The sequence below is a fragment of the Ascaphus truei genome, chromosome 3 (genome assembly GCF_040206685.1).
Source record: "Ascaphus truei isolate aAscTru1 chromosome 3, aAscTru1.hap1, whole genome shotgun sequence".
NCBI classification, from domain to species: Eukaryota; Metazoa; Chordata; class Amphibia; order Anura; family Ascaphidae; genus Ascaphus; species Ascaphus truei.
Window position 1 is genome coordinate 290,054,184 of NC_134485.1, and position 23,043 is coordinate 290,077,226.

At 42.7% G+C, this 23,043-nt stretch overlaps 2 protein-coding genes across 13 annotated transcripts in view; one reads left to right on the forward strand and one right to left on the reverse strand.

Annotated features, from left to right (window-relative positions):
• PIBF1 (progesterone immunomodulatory binding factor 1) overlaps window positions 1-9,855 on the reverse strand; it is a 217,420-nt gene extending 207,565 nt beyond the window's left edge. For 4 of the 11 annotated variants that reach the window (XR_012799924.1, XR_012799925.1, XR_012799926.1 and 1 more), the window contains exons 1-4: window positions 9,437-9,855; window positions 7,927-8,103; window positions 5,455-5,815; window positions 4,359-4,459 (exon numbers count right to left, since the gene is read on the reverse strand). Coding sequence is in view for 7 of the 11 variants with exons in the window: in XM_075591016.1 (XP_075447131.1) it covers window positions 4,359-4,459; window positions 5,455-5,697 (344 nt within the window). In the remaining 4 variants the exon portion in view is untranslated. The other 7 variants (XM_075591015.1, XM_075591009.1, XM_075591011.1 and 4 more) reach the window with 7 other exon arrangements.
• Window positions 8,120-23,043, forward strand: part of DIS3 (DIS3 exosome endoribonuclease and 3''-5'' exoribonuclease) — a 36,383-nt gene continuing 21,459 nt past the window's right edge. Inside the window, exons 1-6 of one of the 2 annotated variants that reach the window (XM_075591008.1) lie at window positions 8,120-8,263; window positions 10,177-10,425; window positions 11,482-11,639; window positions 13,372-13,565; window positions 15,699-15,772; window positions 18,020-18,187. In XM_075591008.1, coding sequence (XP_075447123.1) covers window positions 10,207-10,425; window positions 11,482-11,639; window positions 13,372-13,565; window positions 15,699-15,772; window positions 18,020-18,187 — 813 coding nt within the window. In that variant the 5' untranslated portion in view covers window positions 8,120-8,263; window positions 10,177-10,206. Of the gene's footprint in view, window positions 8,264-8,433; window positions 8,561-10,176; window positions 10,426-11,481; window positions 11,640-13,371; window positions 13,566-15,698; window positions 15,773-18,019; window positions 18,188-23,043 lie in introns of those variants that run through there. The other variant, XM_075591007.1, reaches the window with a different exon arrangement.

Here is a 23,043-nt window from a genome sequence, read left to right on the forward strand (position 1 = left end):
GACTATGTTCTAAAATCAAAACTTGGTCCTCGCGTCTGACTTAGTCTCTGCAGGGCCGACTATCCTAGCTTCAAAACAAAGCCGGTTGCTCTGTTATTTGGAACAGAGCAACTTTGAAAAGCCCGCCCTAGCTTCATCGACTCAAGCCACAAAATTGCCTACTTCTCTGACTGGGGCGTCTCCTTACATACCCTTCGCTGAGCTATGTTCAGCATGGAGGAAGGAGGAGCGACCAGAGTGTGGGAATCCCTCCCCGCCAGCCAATAGAAACAGGGGCTCGTCTCTGGGCTGACGTCAGAGGAGGCGTGTGTCACGTGAGACCCGGTTTATTAACACCTTTTTATACCGGGATAATTGATTGAGCAAAGCAAGGTGGTAAAATAAATTGTAATTTATTTCAGGAAAAGACATACACACAATTTATAGGGTTAACACACTTACTGGGAACGGGGCCAACAAATAAATCTGTCCTCTAAATCAAAATTCAGAAAAATGACCTCTGTAGGAGCCCTTTTCCTTGACCGGTAGGTACTCACGTAAGTCCTGGAACTTATTTCGGCATGCAATGCCGACCGCGACGTTCTCAAAAGCAGGACTTTTTTGAGTTGAAAATCCTTGAAGCCGGCTCGCGTCTATTCAGTACAGAGCATTTTTTAAATTCCCAGCTGATGGTTTGGCGCTTGGAATCTGCGCTCATTATTGGCTACAAGCCCTTATAAGGGTGTCAGGCTCTAATTCACCAACCTCTACAGCCTATCAGAGCGTGGGAACTTCCCTGCCAGCCAATCACCGATTTGCCGGGTTTGTAATGCCGGACGGGCACCTTTTCTCAGTCTGTAAAGGGGCATGCACCAACCTGGCACCTCTGCCTCTTTGCATACTGAGCCCACCCTCTGTCCAGGCTCCACAGAGTCTGGATTCTGGCAAATGGTGGCCGCATAGCCCTGTGTTAGCCCACGATGTGGGTATTCAAGCAGAACTGCAGTACCCCTCCTGTTCTAACACCTTGGCATCCCTGAGGCTTTCAAGTCCTGACTTCTCATAGACCCATAGACAACAAGCTTGGTAGCCATCTGTTCTGCTTGAAATCCATGACTTGGAAATCCCACAGTTCATTTACAGGTTACCAGTACATATACTTATATTTTATTAAAGGATTATATTTAATACTGTGTCCTGTCTGATGTGTGGTAAAATATATAAGTCCCTGTTCTGGTGTCAGGGATGGAGTGAGTGTATATGTTACCTACATTCACTAGCCGCATACTTGGCACACTTTAAAAAAATAACTTTTAAAACTTTTACACACACAAACCACCCTCAGCTTTATTACTTAGCTGGAGTGCCCCCCTGAACACCTATCTTAGGTGCAGGGTATCTGGGCACCAGAAAAAAAACAAAAAGACAGGGCGCACAACGCACATAGTGAAGCACAATTAAAAGATAATTTTACTAAAAAATTAAAAGGTTCTGCGTACATCAATATAATGAAAATCAAGCAGTGGGTTAGTGGGGTTACCACACGGAAGAAATGATCACAGCTCTCCACTGGAACTGACGCGAGGCACTGGATACCAGCAGACCACACCCAAGGCAGCAGCTTCCGTGAGACCTTCAGTCAGGGTAACCAGATGTTGGGGACCGGTGAAAAGTCCTGTGTAGAAGTCCCGCTATGAGGCTCAGAAGCCACCGTCAGTCCTACAGCAATGCAGCTCCAACAGCACGCCGCTCAGACCCGTGGTGCGCCTTCTGATGACGTCACGACACTCTCCTCACATGGAGCAGGGGAGAGAGCATCGGCGAACAACACACAGGGCAGGCAGGGTAGCAATAGTAAACACCCGTACCGACAGGCAGTGAGGCAGGGGACCGGGAGGCACAAGCCAAGAATATACTTGACAAACAGTATGGTCAGATACTTGTTGGATTGTTCATCTATCTGACCAAACTGTTTGTCAAGTATATTCTTGGCTTGTGCCTCCCGGTCCCCTGCCTCACTGCCGGTCGGTACGGGTATTTACTATTGCTACCCTGCCTGCCCTGTGTGTTGTTCGCCAATGCGCTCTCTCCCCCGCTCCATGTGAGGAGAGTGTCGTGACGTCATCAGAAGGCGCACCACGGGTCTGAGCGGCGTGCTGTTGGAGCTGCATTGCTGTAGGACTGACGAAGGCTTCTGAGCCTCATAACGGGACTTTTCACCGGTCCCCAACATCTGGTTACCCTGACTGAAGGTCTCACGGAAGCTGCTGCCTTGGATGTGGTCTGCTGGTATCCAGTGCCTCGCGTCCGTTCCAGTGGAGAGCTGTGATCATTCCTTCCGTATGGTAACCCCACTAACTCACCGCTTGATTTTCATTATATTGATGTACGCAGAACCTTTAATTTTTTAGTAAAATTATCTTTTAATTGTGATTCACTATGTGCGTTGTCCGCCCTGTCTTTTTGCTTTTTCTATAGCCCTAGGGGTGTCGAGCCACCCCTCAAGAAAGGCTGCAGACGTCACATTAGTGTTATTTCCCACAAGGTCAATTTATTGTTTATTTAAACTTTCACACTGCACTGTTTCTATATACACTGTTTAATCATGTTTTAGCTGCGCACTTTCACCCTTTTGTCCACTTATCTGAGTACCACTCTTTATTCTAGGGACCCCTCTATCTACCAGGGACCCCGTGGATGATCGCAGGTATACATTAACCCCTTCCTGTCTGTTTACCTTGTCTGGAAGATGCTGCAGCCGAAATCCTGGCGGTGAGTTGTAATAGCGCTTTCAGGGTCAGAGTTTGAACGGAGCAATGCACTTGGCTGCATCCGAGAATCTCATTTGATTCCCAGATCCAATTCCTGGGGTGTCCCATAACTCTGGAACCCCGATACATAGCCATATTCTGTAAAGACTTTCTCCGGCACACCCACTCTGAAACTTACAGCCAAGAAATCTCCCGGTCCCAGAATCACAGGAAAGGCAAAACACACATAAATCTTTCATGTCACATAATTTGCACACAGTCACAGTAATGCATTTAGGACATCTGGGTCCAAGAGCTGACACTAGGACCCCAACACACGGATCAGGGGTAACCAAGTGGGCTGAACCTTTATTAGTGAGCCTGGTTAACCCCTTCACCGCTACAGCGTGCCAAGCCTGCTCAAAAGCAGTGTAAACGGAAAATATAATTTAGCCAATGGGAGATGTGCCTACGAGCTGTATCTCCCCCAGCTAACTCATTGCCACCCGCTGGACAGGCTCCACCAAGTCTGGTAGATACAAAAAGGTGTCCCAAAAGGGTGCCCTTTGTTCTCCAGACCTGGCAATTCACCCATCCTCGCCCACCAAACGGTTTTATCACCTCTGGACATCCTCTCCTCTGAACTACGGAATCTATACAGACATGTCGACATCTATGCTGATGACCTGGTTGACTGTATAGAGCCTTCTAGAAAATGTCTAAAACATTATAAAGTACACTTTAATAAAGTATACACATTGGGTAACCTTGTGCATAAAGGGAAATGGATTTGGACTCGAAATCCTGGAGTCTGGGAGACACTGGGTTGCCCCGGTGTAATTCACCCCGCGTACCGGCAAATCATGCCTGCTCGCTGGAGAGAATTCAAGGACTACCGATAACTTCGGCCACTGAACTCCTGCAAACAAAATAACTATTTCTACCCAAATATCCCCCCCTAAAATTGATAAGAAATGTCACAGTTCTAGGGCCAAGGGAACATGAAAACAGAAAAAAAAGCAGAGTTCACTTTTATTTCAGCATGTATTATCCCTGGTGCTTATGTAGCTACCAGGGACCCCACGGTTTATTAGTTAACTAGAGGTCTTAACCTTTATTATATAGCCTAGTTAGCCCCTACCGTCACATACGGGAACCAGGTTTCCAAAATATATACTTGTGAAGTCACTGGTTTAAAATCTCGCACAAGGGAAACAAAATGGCTGACAAATCTTGGGCCAATAGGTAGCTGCAACATCAACAGTTGTGGACTCACCAGGAAGTAATAAATCGGTAACTTCACCAATATCTCAGGAACTGTGGGGCCCTGGAACCTAAAATAGTTTGGTTCAGCTCAGGAGGACCACCCTCCAGTTTCAAACCAAATGGAGGTTAGTTAGGGTGGACTACTCCTTTAAATTGAAATAGCGAGAACAAAAACACTGTGTGTGGGGGGGAAGTACTACAACTTAAATCCATCCTCTCATTGGTGAAACACACACTTAGCCAGGATAAATGTCAAAATATTTAAAATTAACCTTGCCTAATGTTTTTTCCCCCCTTAAGCCAAATTATTCAATGTAGTCCCACGGAGGACCACACCACTATGTGATGGCTTGATAGTCCTACCTAGCATCTTCCTCCTGTAACTTCGCTTGGGTGTCCAGTCTTAATGCCAGCAGTTGTTTCTGATGGAGTGTATCATTCAGCTGCTCTTCAAGCTCCTCAATCTGTGAAAAATTAAACCACCATAAAAAGGACCTGTCTGAGGTGTGTTGTGTACCACAATCAGACCACCACATATATATTCATGTTATTATTGTACTGCACTAAGTAACATGTACTGCCAATCTTTAGTTAAGGAAGCAAAGAAACAGAAACCAATTTAGGGATAGCGGTTTTGTCGCTTCAGATTTGTCAGCCCGATTCTGCTTTTGCAGACTCTGTATTGTGAATCCTGACAAACACTTGACTCTAAGGAGCCATATCAGAGACAAGGGGGAAAATGAATGGGTTTGAAAGACGTTTTAACCGCTGGAGTACGTGAGCTAGTAAAATAATGCTTTCTGCATTTAGAGCGCCCAGTTGTCATATGTATTCTTCTAGTGGCAAAGAACGACACAAGCATTGTCCTATCTACCCTGAGAAAACAGCAAATACTGTATCCATGAAAGGTGTTCCGAGGCAGAAAGCACAGCAACGTCTGCTGTTTTTATATAGTTTGTTTTATTACGAGATTGAAAGTTACTTACATTGATTGTTATAGATTAGGACCTGTTAATATCTGCGTACTGTTTAAAATATATACTGGTCTAATAATAAAACATATACTGGTCTAATAATAAATTTAAAAAAAAAAGAGAAATCACAATTTAATCTATTAATACAATGTTATTCTCCCTTTCACATGTACTGCACTGCAGAATATGTTGGCGCCATACAAATAAAAGATCATAATAATAAAGAAACAAGCTGCACAAGTTCAATGTGGTCATACAGATGTAGAAAGGTTTACTGTCCCCGGAGCGTAAAAAAACAAAAAACAACAACTGAAATGCCGCGGTTCCAGAAAAAGGTCAAAGTCACGGCGATCTGTATTCCCATATCGAAACTCCCCCTTGTGCCGGGGCTTTCCTTGGCAACGGGGACAGCAAGTCTGGCTACGTCTGCATAAAGACAGCACCTTTGTACAAGTTCACACGCTTTGCTCTGCTCGTTTACTTACTCTGGTCAGGTATTCCCCTTTTAAGTTGTCAATCATCAGGTTTTTCTGAGACAACTCGATCTTCAGCAGCTGCAGGTTGTGAAGCAGCTCCTTCCTCTCAATCAGCTGCCGGGTTATTTTAGTTGAACCATTTCGTTCCTCGGAGGAGGAGATGTCGTCCGTGGGCACAGACGTTTCCAGGCTTATGTCCTCCGACTCCAAGGAGCTGGAGATGTTCACTTTCTTGGGAATTTTTCGGTACATCTTGACTTTCTACATAAAACTAAAATGTTTCCACTTGTAACCCTGGCCCGGGAAACATGAACATGCGATTAGGTTCCTTCTGCAACGCAGATTAATGACGACTATATAGAAGACAATTCTGTAAAGCAAAACAAAATACATTACCCAATCACTTATTTATTACAACATTTATAGTGCCCTTATCCAGGACACTGTCCATTAGTTAGTAAAATATAGTTATTGTGATATATGGAAGAAAATCAGGGCTCCACGGATTTGCTCAATAAACTAATTTAGGCCACACAGGCCTTTCTCAAAAGCAGAAATGGCAATTGAGAAAGGCCTGTGTGATTTTCTTCCCTTCGTTATACCCTGGATTGTTACAGAGAATCCTGAACCAGGAGCACCGATAGTTGTATCCCCTTTTTTCTGATTATAATAGTGTGCAGCAATTTATCATCCTTCTATTGTGACATATGGAACATTTAATGTGATGAGCATAGAGTAATTGTTAAGATGTCTTTGTAGCAGGCAGGGGTGGAAACATTATGATCAGGCTATGGGTTAGGTGCATTGAGAGCTTCCCTGGTTGGTGGGCAGGGTTTGGGGTCAGGTCTCTGGATTTAGTCTTGTCGGTTGCATGGCAATGGGTCTGACAGTGGAGGCGAGTGGCTCAGGGAGTGCATCTAAATCCCAAGTGCTTCATCTACTACAGGATGCGATTCCATTCATAGAAGTGAATATGCTTTGATAAATTGTTTTCAAAACTAATTTTCTATGTGGCAACTTCCACTTTCAACTAATTTTGAGAAACCGTGCTATGGTGATTTAATCATTAATGTGCTCTGTAATATCATACGACATGATAATAATAATAATAATATACACCCGCAATAACACAAAAAGCTGCCAATGTGTTTTGTCTCTGTTCATGCTTAGAAATGTTTGAAACACAGTTACCAGGATTTCTTATTAAATATTGCTATAAATGTATTTACAATCCACCAACATGTTCTGTATAGCAGCACAACAAGGGTCAACTAGTTTACATACAGCTAATCAGAGATTATAATATTAGCAACCATTAATTATAATGACATATTATAGTGTAATAAATATATACATAACAGTGATAACATTATATTACTTATAATAATAACATACATGTAGCAGGGACCCTCTGGTACTACCAGGTTGCCAGTAGTCGGTATGGGGTTTTCCCCCTCACCTTTGGTACTGCACTTGAGCGAAAGCAGAGGGTTGTACATACTGTTGTAGCTGGGACAATGGCTGTACTTAAGGGCAGGACCGCCCTAAAGTTGGGAGTGCCTTCCCCCACTTGAAGGAGGCAGGTCACACATTGGAGAGGCTACATATTGTGCCTACTCTATTCCTCTTCCCCTTGGGGGAGAGCGAGTGTGTACCTTACCTCTGCCTCCGTTAGGGAGGTGGGGAAGAGCTAGGACAGCTGTGGGTGCCCCTGGTCTTCAGTGACAGCTGACCTGACAGACCGTATCTGGCAGAAGACTGCCATGTAACTGTTACTGCAGAGAGTAGTAATAACCCTGTTCCTGTTTGCAATATACCTCCTGTCTGGTGCATGACCTTACTGGGGGGAGAGGTAATAAAGGTCTACCGTGGGAGATCACATTCAGTTCCTGTGTCCCCACAACCATTGGCGGACAACTCAGCCCTCCTGTTACCAGCAGGTATCCTGCACCATACACTCTGTAATGGCCCCTATCTGCGATTGGGTGGGGGAAACACTGTTACATACTTAACACTGATCACCTTATATTACTACTACTACTACTACTACTAATAATAATAATCACCACCACCACCACCACACAACACTGATCACATTATATTACTACTACTACTACTAATAATAATAATAATAATAATCACCACCACCACACAACACTGATCACATTATATTACTACTACTACTACTACTACTAATAATAATAATAATAATCATAATCACCACCACCACCACACAACACTGATCACATTATATTACTACTACTAATAATAATAATAATAATAATAATCACCACCACCACACAACACTGATCCCATTATATTACATATAATAATAACACAACACGGATCCCATTATATTAATAACACAACACTGATCATATTATAATATTAATAACACAACACTGATCACATATTATATTATAATATTAATAACACAACACTGATTATATAATAATAATAACAACGCATAACACTGATCACCTCTGGGTCACTGGAGCAGTTATGTCTCGCGCTACAGCGCCCGCCACACAGAACCAAACATATCCACGCGCTATGCGCACGCGCAGCCCCGCCTCGGACTCCGAACATTCATCTCTTCTTATCACCCCGCCTCTTTTAGGCACACGTTTGCTGTCGGAAGTGTAACCACTCTGTAACCTATGGCAACAGCAGAGCGTGTTTACGTCATCACCTTTGAAGGCGTGTCCAGGCATGTTTGATCCGGGCAAGCTGCCTTTTGCTGTTAATAGGGAGCGGATGATAAAGAAAAGCCCTAACAGCAACTCTTGCTATAGTAAAAAATGCCAGGGCAAATGAGGTTAGAAATACATATTTTCCTTATTCAGAATAATTTTGTGCGATTTTACCCTAATCTCATGTTTTTAATTCATACACATACAGTCCTTGTTTTCATCACTAGGAATAAAGGCGAACTGATTGGTCCTTTTCGTCATGTGATTTTTACGTCTATCCGTCGCTTCCACGTTTGCGTGTCACGCCTCGCTGTGTTCCTGTCAGGCCATGTGATGTGTTTATGTGTGTGCTCCGCCTGTTCCTTTTTCCCGCATGTGTGCGCTGCGCCGGTGCAGAGCGGATTACCGGGTGAACGCGAGAGGTGGGTATATCTGATCCGGTATCAGGGGGGAGGATGTAGCTATCAAATATATATCAGTGATCTATGCCTCTCTGAGCCGTGCAGAGGCAGCGCAGTATCCTGCTTATTATTTAGGACAGCTAGCTGTGTTGAGATTAAATCTGAGGCTATATTATTTTACTGGTTAGTGACCCTCCTGTGTATTGTAGCCCTATATGTGAGAGAGGACATCAACACATTGATTGTCAGCGTCTATGTGATTGTCTGTTCATTGTCCAGGTGTGTATATGTAAATTAGTGAGCCCAAGCGCATCGCTGCCTCTCGGATAGTGAGCCCAAGCAGGTTAGGGGGCCCGAGCGCGTCGCTGCCTCTCGGTTTGGGGGCCCGAGCGCGTCGCTGCCTCGGTTAGGGGGCCCGAGCGCGTCGCTGCCTCTCGGTTAGGGGGCCCAAGTGTGTGACTTGTGTAACACTTCCCCCCCCCCTATCGCAGATGGGGACCATGTGGGGAAATCTACACTTATGTTACCTGGTGTGGTGCGTTACCTGATAGGCTCACAGAAGACCTGAACCTCCGCCACTGGGAGCCTGGGGTTACCTGATTCGTCGTTACAGCGCCTCCACCTGTAAGGGTTCCCACCTGAGTGGGATGGTCCTCTTACAGGAGCCACAATAATAAGACACGCACACAGTGTATGCTAATAACTGTTTACTATTGCTAATACTAATAACTTCGGTACCTGTACCACACAGAATAATGCATATAGCCGTACACATAGAAGTGCACCGGGTGCACACATCAACATAAGTATTCCCCAGAGTACCTTATGTCCAAACCCACCCACGTGTGATGGAGATAGCGCTATCCCTGGATATGTTGGTGCACTATTTATAGATACCTGCCCGGGGCTCCAGCCCGCGGGTACCGCTATACAACCGGTATGGATCCGTCTGATCCGACGTGATGTCCTCCTACGCGTGGGGTGACTTCCAGCGTGGATAATATCACCACAGCTCCACACCGTCTGTACCTTGACGGGGATCCGCCTGTAGCCGGCAGGACACAGTCACTGCTTGGCTGGGCCTCCACGAAGATAGTCTCTATGTAACTCTGGGGGGTCTGAGCCCAGACCCAGTAATCAGGCTGCGCACTACTGAGTGGCTTCTAACTTAACCAAATAGCTAAAGGGGCAGATCTCCTTACGTAGGGCCTGTCCCTGAAGCAACCACAAACTGGGGAATGGTAACTTATCTGGGACCTCTGGGGGTAACAAGGCCTAGTGCTAGGGGCTACTGCTCCCTGCACACACACCCTAACACCCCCGGCTCCCAGTGCCAACTCCTAACCCTTTTTAAAAGCTGTCTAAACTGTCATCTCTCACAGCTTCACTGGTTGCCTAGCAACATGTAACTGCAGCTTCTCTTAACTGTCTCTATTTAGAACTATTCAAAACTGCCAGCGCAGGCTCCCTTGCACTGAAAAGGCCTTAATTGCAAATGCAGCCGCCCTCTTGATTAAGCCGCAGCATGTGACAATCCCCTTAGGGATACAGGGGCTATACTTGTAAAACATCTCTCTGTCTCCTCTTGATCGATTTTATATTCTTGATTGATTTTGTGTTGAACATTTTCTTCATAGATCTTGCACGAGGAACAGAGACTCGAGAAAATGTTGAAGTCAAAGACATTCATGAAGAAGACTCGCTCCGGCGGTGTGTTAAAGATTGTCCGTGAACATTACTTACGAGATGACATTAGCTGCGGTTGCTGGGGTTGTGACGAGTGTCAGCAGGAGGCCCCTGTCCTACAGCTGGAGCCCATTCTGCAGAGCTCTCTTTGCCCATCACCTCACTACCTGCTGCCAGACACCAACGTGCTGCTTCACCAGGTACCACACTAGTACAATGCACTAAATGCCCACAAGTTTTGCCCGCTAATTTGCTATGTTTGCTGTTGCATATGACATGCTTAGTGATACATGGGCACATGATACATAAAGCTTGGCCCCCTGCAGACGCACTTACCAGAACTCCCTCCTACTGTCTCTGTACGTTCTCCCTACCTACCAATTAGATTGTAAGCTCCTTGGAGCAGGGACTCCTTCCTTAATGTTACTTTTACAGTATGTCTGAAGCACTTATTCCCATGATGTGTTATTTATATTTGTTATTTATATGACATGTATTACTACTGTGAAGCGCTATGTACATTTATGGCGCTATATAAATAAAGACATACAATACAATACAGTGATATCATTGCTTAGTTGTTCTTCAGGTCACAATAGTTGGCTAATAATGCTATTCTGTATTCGCCAAAATATCCTTTTATTCCATTATTGTTATATTAATTCTAATCATAACCGTCATGTAGCATTAATGGAGTACTTAATCAACCACAAGAATAACAGTGTCAGGCACAACTTTAAAATAATCCAAGGTAATCTGAGCTTCAAATTAAATGTTAATATTGCTTATTGATAGGGCAGATGTGCTATTGTTTCTTAATAAACAGGTTGACCCTTTGGAAACACACTGGTTTCTTGCTACTCTTCATCTTTATAATTGGAGTAAAATGTTTTCTTGGACATTAACGTAATATAATAATATTTGTTCTTATGTTGCGTTAATGTATGCAGTGCTGTATGTAGAATTTTAGTTACCATGAGTTCTTGCTAAGAAACTGTAATAGCTTCTTTTTTTTGTACAACTACTTGCCCAATGTCACAAAGAGAATGACTTTGGTATTTGAACCAAGTTTATCCACATCAAAGCCAATCCCCTAAACGTCTAAAGCCCAAAATATATCATGTTATAGAAATTCGGCAAAATGTTTGTTAACGGTACTCCTATTATTTTCCTATTAATTAGGTGTTTTTTTTTCCTGCATGGTGGAAACGTGCACAATTATCAGAAGAGGCATCCATTTTTTCCTTTGTTTTTAGATTGATATCCTTGAAGATCCCGTCATTCAGAATGTGATTTTGCTGCAGACTGTTCTTCAGGAAGTGAGGCGTCGGAGTGCACCAGTGTACAAAAGAACTAGAGATCTGTTCAGTAACCCGGAGAAATATTTCTATACTTTTACCAATGAACATCATAGGTAAAGTATCTTACATTAAGATAATTCCGACTGCTGTTTATATTTGTATTGGTTCGTGTACAATATTCAATTTGGAGAGTCCCCGTGGCTGTCGTACTATTTTCAGCTTCAGCGACCTCCCAGTTATCAAGACGCTTAAAGTTTTAGGTGCTGTTGTTCTCCTTTCCCTCCCAGTAAATGAATATGTTCCCCAAACTGTGGGGGCCAAGAGGAAGCTGCAGTGGATGACATTGCGGTTTCCTATTGGATAACCATGCTGCCATGTTGAATTAATTATGAAGTGAGCAGTCGACTAAACTGTTAAGGACCTCTGGAATTGCACGGTCTCTGGAGCTAAAAATAGGGTGTTTCAGTCAGGGATGGAAAAATCCCTGGTGATTTTCTAAAGCCTATGCTGTGCTCAGTAATGACTGATGTGTCAATCACCGCTTCAACCGGCAACAGTGCTCCCCAGCGTCATCAAAGCCGTTCAGTGAGGGGGGCTGGGGACGGACCTAGTCAGAGCCCTCCTGTACTCTGCCCACCCCTGTTTTCAATTCACACTGTGGCAGGGGTATAGTGTGTGTCTGAGTGACAGGAAGGGTGTAGCCAGGTTTCATTGCTGTTATAAAATAAAAATATTTGGGTTGGTCTGCTGCATAAAATTTTTCCAGAGATAACTGGAAATTTTTTCTGAATTACTATCCTCTGATTCGCCATCCCCAAGTGTTGTGCAGTATTGACCTCAAAGAGTTGGACAGTATTGAAGTGTACTAAACAGCCAGGTGTTCATAGCGCAAATTGAAAGTGACTAAAAAGTGAATATAAATGTGCAGTAACCCCAGTGAATAAATTAAACACTGATATCACACATACTCTCCCCCCCCGAGCCCGCTCACAGCTGCTCTCCAACAGTGCGGCACTTCCGGTGTGCGTGTGTGCACTCGCTGCCTCTGCCCTGCAACCGCCTCCTGCATGCCACCTCCACTGCCTGAGATAGGCATATAGAGAGGGAGATGCAGGGGGGGACGGGGAGATGCAGGGGGGGTGATATGAGGGCAATGGGAGATGCAGGGGGGTGTGATATAAGGGTGATGAGGGATGTAGGGTGGTGGGTCTATGAGGATGATGATGAGGGGTGCTGGGGGAGATATGATGATTTTACCTGTGCGGCCCAATTTTTTAAAATATGTATGAAGGGGGGGGCCTCTTTAAAAATGTATTGATGTGGTGGGGGTCTTTTTAAAATGTATTGGGGCGGTGGGGTCTATTTAATATGTATTGGCGGAGCGGGTATTTTTATTATGTATTGCGGGGTGGGATTTTTTGGTATGTATTTTGTCGGGGGGATTGAGTGAGTGGGGTAATTGACGGAAGGTAGGGGCGAGTGAAAGGAGAGAGGGGGTGAGGGAGTGAATGAGGAAAAGAGGGAGTAGGACACGGGAAATAAAAAAGCTTAGCTAGGTTCTCTGATATTCTAATTTATTTGATTAATCTAACTCTACCGGAAGAACTCTTTGAGGCAGGAAAGCTTCTATACTGTAGTGTAAACTATAAACCATTGTTGGTCACATTAAATAGGTAGTATGATATGCTTTATTTTTCCCTTTTCTTCACATATTACATTAGAATAAAGATAATGGATGTTTTCAATGGGTTGAAGTAAAATTGTGTGGAATGTCAAGTTCTAAATGCATTTATCGGGACTTTTTTTTTTTAATGTTAATACCTTTTTAATTATTTAACATCTCAGAGAAACCTATATAGAACAAGAGCAAGGGGAAAATGCCAACGATCGCAATGACAGAGCCATTAGAACCGCAGCAAAATGGTACGATAACCACCTGCAAAAGTCTCCGAATGTGGCAAACATCAAGACCATTTTAATAACAAATGACCGAAAGAACAAGGAGAAGGCAGTGGAAGAAGGAATTTTGGCATACACGTGTAAGCTGAATTTGTTCAATATACCCAATTGGGTGGCGTTAACCTACTTAAAATGAATATCCTTATAAAGAACAGGGCTGGAAGAATTTCACCTATCTGCCCTTGTCCACCGCGGGGAAGTGACTTGTCCACCGCGGGGAAGTGACTTGTCCACCGCGGGGAAGTGACTTGTCCGCCGCGGGGAAGTGACTTGTCCGCCGCGGGGAAGTGACTTGTCCGCCGCGGGGAAGTGACTTGTCCGCCGCGGGGAAGTGACTTGTCCGCCGCGGGGAAGTGACTTGTCCACCGCGGGGAAGTGACTTGTCCACCGCGGGGAAGTGACTTGTCCACCGCAGGGGGCGGGGCAGGAAAGATTGCGGCTGTTGCAGAACTTCTTCAAAAGCAGAACTTTCAATTACTGCTCTGTTCCCTGAACTTGTGCCCCATAGTGCTATACAAGGCATTATTGGGGGTGACTTCAAGGGTCAGAGCTGTGACTGTTCAGACGTCCTATAGCAGCCGCTGTCATTTTGCTCCATACAACCCCTCACCCCAATTGTCGTCTTGTACAGCCCTGATACAGAACAAAGGCCAATTATATGTAGAAGCCTTGCCAAGCCTGGAAATAATTTAATAGGAATAAATAGAAAGGTTAATTAAACAATATTAGTCTATGATGAGAGGTGCTGCATGTATTGCTTGTTTGTCCCACACAAGTTTTAATCTCACAGCTCTGTTGCTGTGAAATGTAAGGGATGAGAAACTGATTATGTTTTATCTGTAATCTTTGATTTAAACAAAAATGACAAATCCGTCTTGATTTTAAAATACTTTAGTGTAGACTTTTTAACATGGGTCACGATTGTGAATATTCTAATAAATTCCACATTATACAGCCAAGCAACATAAATGCAAACTTGCAAGAAAATATGTCATGCGCTTCGGTTAGTAGCAAAAAGCACCTAAGGTGTCAATATCGTCATGGGGGCTATGAGAGGGAGCTATAACGGCCCACGAGAGTGACCGGAGTATATGAGCAAGGCAATGACCCTTACCTAAAACTCAGCTCCTGGTCTGGGTCCCGCTCCTCTCTAAACCGCTCCTGCGTGCAGCCATCAATGTAGATACAAGAGAAGGAAGAAATTCCGGCGCTACTGCGCACGACAGACTCCACAGGTTCCCGGATGGATTCAACAAACTTTGTTGGCAACGACAACACACTGGGGCTACACCACGATCTCTTCCTCTACGCGTTTCACCCTCTATATATACCCTTCTAGTTATTTATTTAATACTTATTTATTATTGAAAATATGAGCTATATATGGCTCTAACAGCCAATACAGATATGGTACATGTGGCTCTTAGTCAAATTGAAAACACTGTATATACAGATGCATTCACTATTGTAAATTTTCTTGAAGGGGTTAAAGATTATGGCCGTTTTTCGTGGGCTTTTTTACTTTAAATTGCAGGCTTACACCACGTCTCTTCACTCCAAGACGAAGCCCTAGTAAGAGGGTGAAACGCGTAGAGGAGGAGATCGTGGTGTAGCCCCAGTGTGTTGTCGTTGCCAATAAAGTTTATTGAATCCATCCGGGAACCTGTGGAGTCTGTCATGCGCAGTAGCGCCGGAATTTCTTCCTTCTCTAACATAAATGCAAAGGCTACCGAATGTGTAGGACAAATCCAAGCGCTGCGGTTTGCGGGGGGTCTCCGGAGCTGAACCCCATTCCTTACAACTCTTGAACCCCCTATTTCCCGAGATGCATCTGCATGGGGTGCCGGTATCTCTCTTCTGTTTTAAAGGTCCTGGGTAAGCAGGCCAAAAGGAAGCCGTACCAGATTACACCACGGCTTCCTATTGGCCTCCAAGATGCAGGTGCTTTGAAGCCGCTATTACATGAACCCCAGTAAGCCCAGCCGGAGCTGCTACTGGCACCCCCTACAGAGGTAAGTTTTTCAGGAAGCAGGGTGTTTCAATGAATGGGGTTCAGCTTCGGAGACCCCCTGCTTTAATCCTGTGTTTAGAAAAGAAAGCAAAATTATATTTAAGATATAAAATAAACATGAGACTTTCAAATAAGGTGTCAGTCTGCACATGATTGTATTGAGCTAAATTCTAAATATACATTTTTTTTTTTTCCCCTCCAGGTGAAGAATATATTAAAAGTTTGGTCGCTAATCCTGAACTTGTTGATCGGCTTGCATGTGTGTCTGATGAAAAGGTATTTTCACTTTCTGTATTTATAACATTTATGTAACCCTCTTTGTGTTGGAGGGCCTAGTATCTCCTTGCCTTGCAAGCCTCTCCAGCACCGAAGGTAAGCATTGTTCTCTGATGAAAGGCTACTTGACTTGAGATTTTTAGCTAAGAAAGAATGGGAAGCTAAACTGGAGTATGTTATTCAGTACAAGCGTCCGAAAAGATGAATTAAAGAAAAATAAATCTCCTTGCTGTCCCTAGTAGTTTGTTTCTTTGATCGATCTGGCTCTGGCTTTTGCATTCACTTTATCCACGTTTGCCAGTTAAAGGGTTTTCTGACAAATCTTGTCTCTGGCAGCGTTGGCGCACAGTAGACGTATACGCATCCCGTTCCCCTGCACAATGCAGGGAAGTCATTGATTTATTCAGTCCGTGACCTTTTTTTTTGTTTTTTGTACCCTAACACACAAAATAACTAAAGCATCTAAAAACACAAAACAATCATCCTAAAACAACTACTTACAAATGTGTTCTGAGTTTCTCAAACATCACAAGGGTGTGAAATTCCTCTGTCATTAAAAGTACAGTCCTTTTTACGACAAATGAACCAATGGCACTGACATGCCAAGGGATTACATCTAGGTAAATTAGACTTAGAATTAGATTATTTTTCCTTTACTACATAATTTAAAAGCCTAATAATAATATTTCTGAATCATTTTTAATTACCATGTGAGTATGGCAAGCTGAGACATGAGGGGTTTGCTGTGATATCGCCAAGTGCTGAGCAGGAGACCACCTATGTCCTCCCTAATCTTGTTTTCTCCTCTGGCAGGGTGAGCTAGAGCAGGGGTGTGCACACTTTCCCCGCTGCACCCCCCTGCTTGCTCTCCCTCCCCCCCCCCCCCGCTCACGCCCCCTACTTACCTTGTCTTCGGCTTCAAATGACGCTACGGGGTCACGTGAAGTCAGGGACGTTGCAGGGGCCTCACGCGATCCCCCGGCATTTAATTTAAATGCCTTGGGGAAGAGCGCAGGGCTTCTGCAACCGCCGCACCACCTCTGGAAAATCTCCCAGTTGGCGCACCCCAGGGGTAGAGGTTGAGTAACACTCAGAGGCCCAGGTAAAAAGAAGACAGAACACCCAAATTATTGCTTTAAAACAGCAATACATATTTCATTTAGTGTTGTTGTTTTACAGGATTGAAGCAGAGGGTCTCCGGAGCGGCACTGTATCAGTTTCAGCTCTGGGAATCCCCTGTTTCCCGAGATATTTCCCTTAGCGGTACCGGTGTCTTTGTGCAGTTTAACGTATCCAGTCACGCTGGCCCATAGGAAGACGCACCGAATGATGTCACGGCTTCCTATTGCCCTGCAGGACATTTAAGCCACCATTTCATTAGGCACACAGTGTCCTTGCTGAAGAGATACCGGCACCACTACGGAGGTATCTCTGGATGCAGGGGGTTCCATGATCTGAAATGAACACCGTTCCGCTCCAGAGACCCTCTGCTTCAATCCAGTAATAAACTGTAATAAAAAAAAAATGAAACCTGCATTGCTACCTTAAGGATAATACGTTGTTTAACCCTTTGAGTGCCAGTAGACCGGTAGGCACAGGGCAGACCCCCTCCCCCCCATGACGGAAGTGGAAGTTACTTTCCAATGAGAGCGGTGACCATGATTTCCCTAGAAAACAAGAATGTAATGAATGACGTACCACGTACGTTATAGTGCCCCTGGGGTGCTGGGTACAGCATGGGGCGCTCAAAGGGTTAAGTGAGACAATTAATTATTTTATGCTTTTACACAAAGGAACAGTTATTGCACTTTTATATCTCCTCATGCAAACTTGTGTGAGCGATTTAGAAATGTAGTCCTCAGGAGACATACGAGTGTCTGCAATCAGAGGATTTCGGAACAATATCGTGAATATAAAGTGTGATTTTGTGGTACACCAAAGGAGGTATGGGTATAGGTCACACTATACATTTCCAGTCTTGTGCATTTGTACGATACCTGTAACCTTTTTAAGGTGTGGTTATATATAGATATAACTATATAGATATACATTACATATACTGTACATTACATATAGATACATTACACATCTATTATATATATATATATATATATATATATATATATATATAATCATGTTAATTAAATATAGTAATATTTTAAAACAAAGCTCTCTCTTTCAGCTCAGAAGTCCACCAAACTTTTCAGAATCGCTGCATAGTAATGATGTTTTCTTTTGTCTCCTTAGAATGAGGTAGAAAGTGGAAGGATTCTTTTTTCAGAACACCTACCTTTGTCAAAGTTACAGCAGGGTATAAAATCTGGCACATATCTACAAGGGACGTTCCGAGCAAGCAGAGATAACTACCTGGAGGCTACAGTGTGGGTTCATGGAGACTCTACAGATAACAAGGAGGTGAGGGTGTTCATTTCAGATGTATATAGAGACTGTTACATTGTGTGCCCTTTGCTCTTCTGCAAACCATGTTGCAGGTTTAAAAGTGAGCGTTTTAATTCGATTACAATCAATAATAATAGAAACAATGTATTTTATGGATCAGCAAGTAAGCCCTAAACTCTCACTCTACTCTACTAACACATTAATACAGTACCCAATACTGTACTGTAGATGAATGGGTCCAATATCTGTGCTCTGAAAATCACTTAACATTTCTGAGATACCACTATGTATGTGTAGCAGGCATAGTATCGCACACAGATCAAATGAGGATACACAGTAAAGTGCTGGTGTACACCTGCATCCACTAAAATATCCACAATTATTTATATACATTTAAAAATCACAGAAAATGGTCTTCCCCCGCTATCAAACAACATTTACTTAAAGGATTTAGTACATTTATCCGCATGCCGAACTGTGAATTTTATTCTAATGCCAACAAATATTAATTACAGGCAGTCCTCGGTTATCCAACGGAAGCCGTTCTGGAAGTAGGTTGGATAGTGAAACCGTTGTAAAGTGAGTCCCATGTTAATCAGTGGCGGTGAGCGTTGGATAACGCATTCAGGCGTTGGATATGCCATGCGTTGTAAAGTGAAACGTTGAATAGCGAGGACTACCTGTATTAGTACAATAGGATTAAAGCAATGTAAACGAGCAGCGTTACAGCTGTGTAAACGAGCAGCGTTACAGCTGTGTAAACGAGCAGCGTTACAGCAGTGTAAACGAGCAGCGTTACAGCAGTGTAAACGAGCAGCGTTACAGCTGTGTAAACGAGCAGCGTTACAGCTGTGTAAACGAGCAGCGTTACAGCTGTGTAAACGAGCAGCGTTACAGCTGTGTAAACGAGCAGCGTTACAGCTGTGTAAACGAGCAGCGTTACAGCTGTGTAAACGAGCAGCGTTACAGCTGTGTAAACGAGCAGCGTTACAGCTGTGTAAACGAGCAGCGTTACAGCTGTGTAAACGAGCAGCGTTACAGCTGTGTAAACGAGCAGCGTTACAGTTGTGTAAACGAGCAGCGTTACAGCTGTGTAAACGAGCAGCGTTACAGCAGAGTAAAATAAACAGCATTGCCAAGATCAGTTGAAGGGCTGCTGACAGCAAGAAAAGTATCGAGTATATAATTTGGATGTTGTTGGAGTAAATCGCTGAAATATGTGCATTGGAAGCCCGTCTTATTACATGGACATCTGTGCTTCCTAATGTCAATTTTTCTTCTGTTAATTACCATTATTATTCAGTTAAATTGTATTTGTGCCCCATGATTATACCTGAAACCTTTTAGAAAACTTTCTTTCCACGTGTTTAACCTATTTTGACCTCTGATTTGGTGCTACCATTTTATCATTCTATTTAGAAGACAATTTATCAATTGTATCTACTTTTTATACATGTTATATTGTGTGAGAAACCACTTGGACACAAGTTGCTATGGTATTTTTTTTAATAATCCTCCCCCAGCAGTAGAACTGATTTTAAATCTATTACTTCAAAGGGCAATAGTTAACACTTGGTATTTTTTTCTATAGATTTTTTTTTTTTAGTACATTTCCCTGAAACGCCTTTGTTTATCAGTTGCATAAACGTGCAAACAGGCACATTCCCTCTAGATTGTAAACTCTCACGTGCAGGACCCTCATTACCTCTCTGTGCATGTTTGTCCTCCCTTGTATGTAACTGTTCATGTGTTTGTAATATACATAACCCTGTACCTCATTGTACCACACTGCAGAATAGGTTGTTGCTTTACAAATAAATGATAATTACTCTAGCACCCAGACGACAAATTATATCTAGAATTGGATCTTTCCTGGAACTTTTTTTAACGTTTTAATAGCCAATTTTTGCCTCATTTTTGTTATGTTTACCTCGTTATGTAATTCTGATAACATCTTGCACTTGCTACCTGCACTGTACAGATTTTATTTTGTATCTGGGATATTGTTGATCTTTATCCGAAAACAAACCGCAAGCTGCTTTAAATGTTGGTGTGCATGTTCTCAAATCCTAAGACAGAAACGTTGATAGACATGTACCGGTATTTGCATTTCTTTCAATTTTTAATTAAAAAAAAAATAATTACCAATGAAGAGTGGCCATGGTGTCACCTCCTCCACCTTTCCCCCCCCCCCTCCCCACCCCCACTAGTGTGGAAAAGCTATTTGTAGAATATTTTCAGAATCCGTTCATCTTTCGTGATGCCAACTTCATGTCATTTGTAGGGGGTTAGCATTGCTTCATAGATGTCTACCTTTTTTTCTTCTTTTTTTTTTTTTAACTGTCTATTAAACAACTGGATCTTTTTACCTCTTGTTTTTATAGCAACTTTGAAGGTTGATCCCTTTTTTACCTTTACATGTTGATTTTGAAATGCATTGACAAGTCATGGTAATTTGCATGGTACCACCTATAGGAAACCAGCAGCATGTAATACTTGACTCTGTTATGATTCTTTTCATCCAAGGCGTATTTGTAACATACCAAATGGTCAGATAATTTGCTAACTACGTATTTGTGATAAACCACATTAATATTCCAAACAAGGCCTCTGTTTAACAGACTTATAATTAGGCCGTACCCCAATCATTTATTATATGGTTCTTTTCAAGAAGTTCATACTTCAAGACTGATAAATGTAGAAAAACAGAACTAGATTTAATTATGACACATTCTACTGCATAGTCTATGATTTGGTGATGCGGTTTGCAAAAATGGGTGAATAGTTCAGAAGATATACAAGCTGGAGAAAACATTGGCGCATGAACTTTCCAATGAAACAGTGTAATTGCAGGCAGATATAACTGTACCAAGCTATACAAACACCAGGATTTGGCTAACAGGGGTGAATACATCTACATCCCTTGGTGATCTATATTGAATGCATAGATGACCTTACCAACAACAAGAAAGACATAAAATAACTCATCTTTTTGTGCTCATCAACCACCCAGAAGGTGTTCTATAAAATCTGTAATCAACGGCAACTCCAATGCTTTTTGCTATTCCTATACTGATTTTAACTGCTTCAGTATTAGTACAGAGGTTGTTAATTTTCTTAAAAAAAAGTTTTTAGATTGTTACATAGTTACATAGTAGATGAGGTTGAAAAAAGACATAGGTCCATCAAGTTCAACCTATGCTAAATTTAGACAACAGATACTTTATCCTATATCTATACTTGCGTATTGATCCAGAGGAAGGCAAACAAAAAACCCCATTAAGGGGAAAAATTAATTCCTTCCTGACTCCAAGAATTGGCAATCGGATTAATCCCTGGATCAACATCCTTCCCATGTATACTTATTTGGTATATCCCTGTATACCTTTCCCATCTAAAAAGATGTCCAGCCTTTTTTTGAACAAATCTATTGTATCTGCCATCACAATCTCCATGGGTAATGAATTCCACATTTTAACTGCCCTTACTGTAAAGAACCCTTTCCTTTGTTGCTGGTGAAATTTCCTTTCCTCCAACCTTAAGGGATGGCCCGAGTCCTTTTTTACTGCCCTTGGGATGAATAGTTCTTTTGAAAGCTCTTTGTATTGTCCCTGAATATATTTGTATATAGTTATCATATCCCCTCTTAGACGCCCCTTTTCTAATGTAAATAAATCTAATTTAGCTAGCCTCTCCTCATAAGTTAGAATGTCCATCCCCTTTATTAATGTGGTGGCTCTTCTCTGCACTCTCTCTAGTTCCATAATGTCTTTTCTTAAGATTGGTGCCCAAAATTGTACTCCATATTCAAGGTGTGGTCTTACTAGTGCTTTGTAATGGGACATAATTATGTTTACTTCCCTTCCATCCATTGCCCGTTTGATGCAAGATAAGATCTTGTTTGCCTTTGCAGCTACTGCATGACATTGGGCACTATTGCTAAGCCTGCAGTCTACATGCACTCCTAACTCCGTCTCCATCAAGGATTCCCCGAATATATCTCCATTTAATTTGTAAGTCGCTGTCACGGTAACTTATGACAAGATATAACAAACACCAAATATCTGGGTTGAACTGAACGAGGCTTAGATATAATAAAATATATTTATTCCTTAAAAATGTGAACACAGCAATATAGTACAATTAACAGGCAAGAAGGTAACACTTACTTAGGGTTGGGGAATGGAGAAGTATCAGCTAGCAATTCTCCAGCAATCCGGTGACATTCAAGATGAAATCAGAAGAACAAAAACTGTAGGGTTGACACAGTTTATATACCTTTTTTAACCCTATTCTTAACATTGAATACAGACTATTGGTGAACAATTATCTGTATCCAATCCCTAACGTGGAAACACAGTTTAACCCATGCCCCCCAGCTAGTTAGTCCATGCGTACTGGGACTCTGAGGGTCTTATTTCTGTAGCCCCATAATTAAATCAGGGGCGACGACAAGTCTACCAGATGAAGTATCTGGCAGGATCTTCATTGTTTGTAGGTGTAGATATAACACTTACAAACCACTCCAGTTTGATGCTTCTCTACCCTCAGGTAAACAGTTAGAGTGGCAGAGTCTTTTGATCAGTACTTGGTTCCTAGTGTAAACAATCAGGGCAGTTAACTTTTGATCACAGGGCTTATGCTAAACCATCCGGCTGCCCTTCCTGACCTATTAGCATAGCAGATGAAGTCTGCATTTTCACAGCAGATCCAAAATACCATATACACTTTAATATCTTCACATATTAATAAGTTCCGTTCCGGTGGGCCCAGTGGGTCGAAATTTGCCAGTTTTTAATGCCTACAGTGACTCTACATATTGGCCAAATTTCAACTCTCTGCTACCTCCAGAACCAGAGATACAGAAATGC